This window comes from Limulus polyphemus, unplaced genomic scaffold, assembly GCF_000517525.1.
Source record: "Limulus polyphemus unplaced genomic scaffold, Limulus_polyphemus-2.1.2 Scaffold1356, whole genome shotgun sequence".
Taxonomy (NCBI): domain Eukaryota; kingdom Metazoa; phylum Arthropoda; class Merostomata; order Xiphosura; family Limulidae; genus Limulus; species Limulus polyphemus.
In genome coordinates, this window is record NW_013666966.1 from 90,625 (window position 1) to 98,923 (window position 8,299).

Below are 8,299 nucleotides of genomic sequence, written 5' to 3' on the forward strand. Positions count from 1 at the left end.
AATTTGCATTGTTGCGTACTCTGAATTTTCTGGAAAATTTTACCACGCCTATAAATATAACCAACGCAACCAGCCAAGAAGTAATATCTATTATTAGTTCGTTATAATCAGTGTACTATAAACTTAGGAAGCTATAACTGTGATTGTTGTAATGCTTATCAATCAGAAACCTTCAGATATTTGACGAGGAATATTTATAAATTTTCAATATTACAAACCATTTAATTTCGGTGGATTCACATCGGACATTAGTATTTTTATGAAGACATTATATAAATTCAACAGTGGAATACTCAGCGTGTGTGGCAAAAGACAAAACTAGCTAGCTTCCCGTTAAGTGAAATATGTCTCCATCAACTCACTTATTATGAACCCTTGATAAGATATCAAGGAAGTTCGAGACTAGAAAGAAGACTTTATATTGTTTGTAAGTTTGTGAAATTTTTATTTATAAATCATTATTTGTAATGTCTATTTGTGATAATTGTTATTGTAAATTTTACTGTTGTGTGTATATTAAAACGTATTTGTGTTAAAAAAGAAAATGGTGTACATCAATTTTGTTGGCAAATAGCATAAATTAACTACAATATTGGCTTCGGGCTATTTTAAATTCTCAATACGTAACACTAGTATCTGAGAAAATGTATCTGTTTACTGAAATGGAGAGATCATGATAATAGGAAAGTACAATTTAACTACTAAATTTAAATTATCAGTTAACTCAATTTCAGACCATTTAAAATTCTAATATGTAATACACCTTTTTACCAGTCAGATAACTAATGTCTCCCATGAGCAAAGTATGACTATTGGAGCTTCTGGTCACACTTATGACATCAAACATCCCTGTTATGATAGGATTTTTTTTTTTTTTATGGTCACATAATTTGATTACATACATGTATCTTGGTTGTTGAAAAAAATTTACAACAGAGAAATTTAGCTATATACACCCTCATTTAGTCCGAATAACTACCAAGTTAAAAAATGAACACAAAGTAGAAATGGATAAAATGATGACTACAACCATTTTGTAATGTTATCTCACAAATTCCTATCTTTTTCTTTACCTTTTGGTGCTCCCGTTCCTACTTCCTCATTTTTTTATTTAAACATTTTTTACACTTATCTCATAGCTTTTTTTTGTTACTAAGTCTCGAGAGTGACTATGCTCTAGGCCTATCCTTCTAATAGCTTTTCTTGGTGCTAAGTCTCGAGAGTGACTGGGCTTTAGGCCTATCTTTCTTGTAGCTTTTCTTAGAGTTATAGATTAACATTTACTGGCTTTTGCTGACATCTTTGCTATAGTTTTTCTTCCATTTAGTCAGGGTAGCAGCCTTTTCTTTGGCTGGATTAATGGATAAGGCTTGTTTCACATATTAAGCATCACTGTTTCTAACCTTATTTCTATTATTCACCCTTCAAAGTTATCAACATAAGATTTTCTCCTTTTCTCTCATTTTGTTTCCTCAAAGGACATATTTAAAAATCTCACTGTTTCAAGTACAACCTTAGATGTCAATAGGTTACACTTACTTTGAAAACAATGCAAAGGTAAATTATACAACTTATCATTCTTGTTTTCAGTACAGAGTGCTTGAGCAAAGGTATGTCAGACTTTGGCAGTGGTAGCAATCATCCTCATGTAGGAGACTCGTGTTTTAGGCACCAACTACTATGATAAAATTGATTTGCCCAACACAGAACCCTCGAGTCAGATAGAAACAACTGAAAACCTCTTAAAGGTTAGATCATAGTGAGAACCTAGATCTAGAGAATCTACGTAGTCTTTTTTTTTATCTAGATGACGCAGCTGCAGGCTGATCACGTATCAAGTGCAGCTACAAGTGATATAAGGGTGGCTTGTTACTTGGCAACTCATAGAGCATACTCATAATCATAGATTATGGCTACTAGTGTATTGTTAGCTCATCAGTAGTGTTGCAAAATGGTTATTGTTATTACCAATGCTATAAAAAAACTAAGAAAATTGCTGTTAGCCAAGGTATCATAATTCAATCATGTACATTTAGATATGCATGAGATAAAGTCAGTCATTCAGTGAGATTGACAAATTTGTGGTTTTGTGAAAGTTTTGTTTTTACCAACTTTTGCATGTGCTTTGGTGGCTTGTTTACTACTCAACAGTGTGTGTAAAGTGCTTATAATGTATTGTTTACATGCTGTTTGCACTGCGTTTGAGATTTTAATTTGTACTGCACATTTGGCCCATGTCTACTGTAAATACTACCACAACTTATGGTGTTTCAAAGGTGTGTGAAAAATGTTTTTATTGTGTATACCAGTACTTGGAAGGACACCACAAACACAATTTAAAAAATAATTAACAGCAGAGGAAATAATAGATAGTAAGAAATGTTTTGCTATATAGAGTACTGCACATCACATCAATAGTTGAGTGATAGCATTACTTCTACAGAAAAAAAAATCATATATATACTTTTTCATTGATTCCACAGATTTATACATAATATTTATTTCAAATTCATTTTTAAAATCTTCATAAATGTATTTAAGATTTGGTTTCAGAAAGTATTCAATTAAGATTACTTACCAGCAAGTTTTTATGTTATCTTGATAATAGAAATGTATACTTTTCCCACACAAGTAACTGCATATAAAATGTGTAACTTGTTTATGATCTAAAGGTTTTGTGCTTCAACCTTAACATATCCAGGTTAACATAAAGTAGCAAATTTAACAGACAGAATATAAATTCTACACTATTATTTATGTGAATAAGATGATATATTAAAATACAAAAACACTATACTAAAATTTATGTATTCTAACACATTTAAATACAAGATATGTTGTCTAACAATTTTACTCTGAGGTTTGACTTAATCACTGGAGCATTCCCCCCTACCTCAGTCTAACTTGATCTCTTCTATGTCCATTCCTATTGAATGCACACCCTCAGTGTACATTGGTTACAGATTAAAGAATATGTAATTGCACATTTATTATTATTTCTAGTTTTTACAATGCATGTAAAAAAAATTACTAGAAAATTATAGGATTTTCATTTTTTGTGCAAAAATAATCATAAGCTATCTGCACTAGCACTGTAACAGTCTCTAATTTGTTGAAGTATAAACCAGAGGAAATGCAGCTAGTCTCCAAAACCAACTCTTTGGTTACTAAAACTTATAAGGACAATTGAATAGTGGGATTTACCATTACTGTTAAAACTCACAGCCTAAAAGTGTGGAGCTCCATTTCCTGTTTACCAGAACAGGATATGAATCAATGAAACTAAGATCCACAGTCCAGCATACTAACCACTAGTCATATTTGACCCTAAGGTAAAGAATTTTAAAGTGTAATAAAGTATCTAGTCTAATATTTAATAATAGAATATTTGGCAACAAGTCTTATGCTGGAACTAAGGGATGCTCATCATGAGAAGTCATGTCATTTTAACAGTAACACTAATAGTCACTGGAATGAAAACATTAATAATAACATACAGTCCTTCTAGTTCAATGTTGTTCTTGCACATCCACCCTTGAATAAAGTTAAAAATTTAAGCGCACCATATATTTTCAGGAAATCGACTCTTTTCTTAATTTTAATTTATAATTTAACTGACAGCTACCTATACTATTACTTAAGTTAGTATTAGCACTACTGACAGTACTGTACACTGAGTATAGTGTATTAATAATAATATATATACTATATTATATCCTATAGCCAAGGAATATATAATATTATTAAGTTAATAATAACAGTAAATAACGGCAATCAATTCCATGGCATAAGTTAATCACTCTGTTATTGTTAAGCTGAGAGAATGAATGATTGATAAAACTTCATAATCTAATCATTAGAACATGACATTTATAACGGACAACGGAAAGGATTTAAACATGTATACGATATATAGTACAGTGCATCCATCTCATTGCTAAAAATTTACAACTTAAAAGTTACAGTTAGGCTTGGTTCACTTACTCTAATTCCTCTGATACTATACTAGAGAAAAAGTAAGTGTTGAGAAAATATATTGGGGTATTTTCCACTGATCTCTATATATTTACTTAAAAACAAAGACGTTGTTCCGGTAAGTAGTTTGTATGCTAAATGCTTGATGGCAGCACCGTGGTCAAAATATAGAAAACTCACTAAAATCGTGGATAAGCTTTCCCGATAGTGGTGGCTTACGTCTGTGAGACGCATCGTCATTGATAGGCCAAATAGCAGGTGTTTTCAAAACCTAGAATGAAATTATGTGTGGAGACCTTTATTATTTTGTACTCAATCAACAAGGAAAGTATATAAATACTTATCATGTTTAAAGCTTGTTATGTGAATAATATTAGCTCAAGGACAAATCAAAGTCGCGGCTTCGCTTTTTCTAATTGGCTACTCCATTGGCAAACCTAGCAGGAGCTGCGGTTTGAAGCATAATGTCAAGAGAGAAGACCTCCGAAAGATGTTTTAAGTAAAAGCAGTATCCTTTCCTGTTTGGATGTATTACAGTGAATAATTACAGTGAATCTGTGTTGAGAGGACTTTACAAAATTAGTAGGAGCAAGCTGACCATAAAAGTGGAACTCTAGATGAGATGATTTTTAAGAAATTATGGCGGTTTCTGGCGTGGTTCATGTGCCTCTGGGCGTTTATCACAGGTATATTCAAATCTTTATTCCTTAGAGCTTTATGATTCTAGTGAATTTTAAAGTATTTTCATGATATATTTTATGCTGATTTTCGCTGTAATAGTATGAAAAGGAAATTTTTACTTCTGTGCTATCTAGAATAAGTATAAGAAAACCTACACATTTCTAATACTATGTGTTTACAGAAATTCTTATTTGCTAGATTAATAAAGTAATATAAGTTAATGTTCCCAAAATTGGTAGCGTAGTGGTATTAGTACACATGTATCGGTAGGTGAAAGTTTAGCTTCACGAGACAAAAATTTGTGTTTAAATGTATATATGTACATAAAGGAGAACAAGAGAGTGAATGAAATCATAGTTTATTAATTTTGCCGATTGATGCTATCGTTGGTTTCCAGAAACAAAAGTTGTTGTTTTTTAATTTGATCAAATACACATACATGTACACTTGGAATACCATGCAGGTATATCTGAGAGAGAAATGTTTGAAAGGCTTCATGTAAATTAATTTTGTCGATAACTGGATGGCTATAAACAGTTATGTCAAGCCTAAATACATAAATAGTTACGTATATGCATTAATGATTCATTTTTAAGGTGATAAATGAGCTTGCCTTTACTTTCATTATTGCAACATAGTATACTTTTTTATCTTATTTGTAAAAGTTTTAAAAAGCTTCGGGTACGATTTTCAATTTTTATTCTTACTGTGTTAGTTTTTGATTAACAAGTTTCCTTTTTATCCTGTTTTCTTTTCTGCTTTACTCAACTTTGTGTTTTGAAATCGTAAAATTGTAATTATTTCCGTTTCTCTTATATTAGATGATGTTTTGAGCATTGACGATGTAGAAGTAAAGAAACAAAAGACATAAAAATGAAATCATTAAACAACCATATTGAACTTAAGTATATTTAATTACGTATTTCATGTGAGAGGTGAAACTTTTATGGTTGTATTCATAGCAGTTAGGCTTTTGTTTATCCTTTGTGCATTTATTACATTATTTGCAAGCTATACAAATTATCACTATTATGGCGATTTGGGAAATGTTTCACTAACATTGACACTGTAATTTGGAATACGAAAATAGATGTTAATTTCACTCCTCCCTGGCTAGTAATGACGCTTAGTGGTTGGTTGTAAGTGTGAGATACGCTGGGATTTAACATTATTAATTTACACTGTGCGATGTATTACTTAGGTCTGTCTGCAGTTCCGTGACTGTAGCGCTAATTATGCTAAACATGTTCCATTACCTGTGTGTCTGTCTTCCCTTCATGCTATAGAAGTTTTTTCATCACTTTTTATTACTGAAAATAGTATCATATAGGCTTTCCAGAATGTTTGTGAAAATAAGGAATAGTTCGTGAAGAAGATATTACAGTGACTATTCCATACTGTGTTTAAAACTTGCGAACTTCTGATTGTAGTAGCTAGTGCGGAACCTCAATAAGCAATATTTCTTGTGTAGAATAACGGTCAATCCCACTGAAGAGTAATATAAGGGATGGTGATGGATGTTGTTGACTAGCTGCCTTCCCTATAGTCTATCACTTCAAAATTAGGGACGACCTGCTCAAATAGTCCTCAAGTAGATTTGCATGAAATTCAACAAACTGTTACGTCTCCGTTCGTTAGTTAATTTTCCGTAAATTCGTTCCGACGAAACTTTAGCGACACAAGTCCTTTCTTAAATAAAGCTGGTTTATTCTTTCCGAATACAACTTTACGATACACTTAATTTCAACAGTCGCTCTATAACAACGCTATAACAACGAACGTCTCACGTGCTCAACTTCAACAATACTCCGTTTAATTACACACTCTCTGACTGCAGTTCAATTACTCAATCACTACTTCATCACGTTGTGAACATCTTATATATATTCCAGCTACCCCCAATCTAGTAGTCTCCCGATAATTCACGAAGGTTCGAGAGAAGGACGTGGCGTGATACTAGTCACGTGACCTCGCTGATGCAACAAAACTATTCTAGGATTTCAACTCAAATAAAGAAAGCAACATAATTGGAATCTCATGCTTATACGATTCGATTTTTTGTTTAGGTTTATGTTTACTCATACTATAAGTAACGACCTGCGAAAGTAGAAATGTGCATATAACTTGAATTGTTTATTTTGAAATGCATTTTTGGTATGCATTCATTTTACCTTGTATTAAAATACCTGAAAAAGATGCAGTGTTGTTTTAATATATGTTGTGAAGTAAAATTCATACAATGGTTTCAAAAAACTAATAACATTTATGATGTTTATTGCATAGGTTATACTAACCACCAGAAAATAATAATAATATATTAGTCAAGAATTATAATAACATTCTGCCTTGGAAATTTCTTGCATTTAGCGTCACTTATGTTTTAAGTTTTCCTCAAATTTGCAAATTCGAAATTTGCAATTCAAGAAGTTGAAAAAGAAACCTGTGACCAACTACATACTTCCAAGCTCTCTTGATATCATATTTTAAGGGTAAGAGACGAAGCGCAATCGTTGGCCTCTTGCAATGAAATGATATAATTTGCATCAGTAAGTTACATATACCAACAATAGAAATGAGCTTAACCTACTTTTCTTTCTCACAAAGGTTCTCCATCTCATTTTGACCTTAAAAAGAAAATATTACATAAATCAGAAAAAAACCATTAAACACCAATCAATTAAAAATGACATTATTGAGCACTTCATAAACTCGGCATGAACGTCCTTGCAATTCTCTTCTGGAGAAAAATGTTGCACGTGTTTGGTAAGTATTTTGTTTCTTACTCTAGAACAATATGGTTAGTGTGAAGGTAAGATCGCTGAAGCGGTTCCCTGATAATAAACCAAAGTTTTATATGGTATTTGGTCGCCAAGAACTCAATGTCGCTTTTTTTAGATGGAAAAAAAACCCGAACGTCTCCATTCTTATTGATGATGCTTTTCCATCTTACAATCAGGTTGTTAATGCCCTGATTACAGAAATCACTTGGCTTTGAAGCAAAAACATGTCGATATGGTAATCTGATGGTGCCATATCTGGAGAATATGGTGGGTGGGGAGAGCTTCCTAACCCAACTCCACAATCGTGTGTTGCATCAAAGGTGCCACATGTCGATGTGCAATATTGTGGAGTAGAAGAACATCTTTCAGATTGACGAATGAAAGGAGTTTCTGATGAAGGGCTTAACTTAAACCTTCCAGTTGCTTACTATAGATCTCTGCATTGACAGTTCGGTGTGGATTGAGTAGTTCGAAATGAATTACTCCTTTGATGTCCCACCAAATGCAAAGCATCACTTTCTGCGGATGGAGTCCAGGTTTTAAGGTCGGAAGTGATTTTTTGTCTAGGACTGAGCCATTGTTTTTGGACTTTAATATTCGCATAGAGGATCCATTTTTCATCACCGATGACAATTCTACCCAAAAATGGGTCACGCGCATTATGTGCCAGAAGAGACGAAGCAATGTTCACACGTTGGAAACAGTGATCATCGGAGAGTTCGTGAGGCACTCAAACACCCCTTTATAAAGTTTTCCCATATTCCATAGATGTTTACGTTTTGTTTCGTGAGAGACATGCAATTTCAGGACCATTTCACGAATGTGTTGCCTTGGGTTAGACTCAACTAAGCGTCTTAAGAGCA

The 8,299-nt window shown here is 32.8% G+C and overlaps 1 protein-coding gene across 1 annotated transcript in view; it reads left to right on the forward strand.

Annotated features, from left to right (window-relative positions):
* Positions 1-4,181: 4,181 nt before the first annotated feature.
* The window catches only part of LOC106463238 (protein turtle-like), a 195,765-nt gene continuing 191,647 nt past the window's right edge, over positions 4,182-8,299 (forward strand). The window contains exon 1 of the mRNA XM_022390684.1: positions 4,182-4,661. Within this exon, the coding sequence (XP_022246392.1) occupies positions 4,598-4,661 (64 nt within the window). The 5' untranslated portion in view covers positions 4,182-4,597. The remainder of the gene's footprint in view (positions 4,662-8,299) is intronic.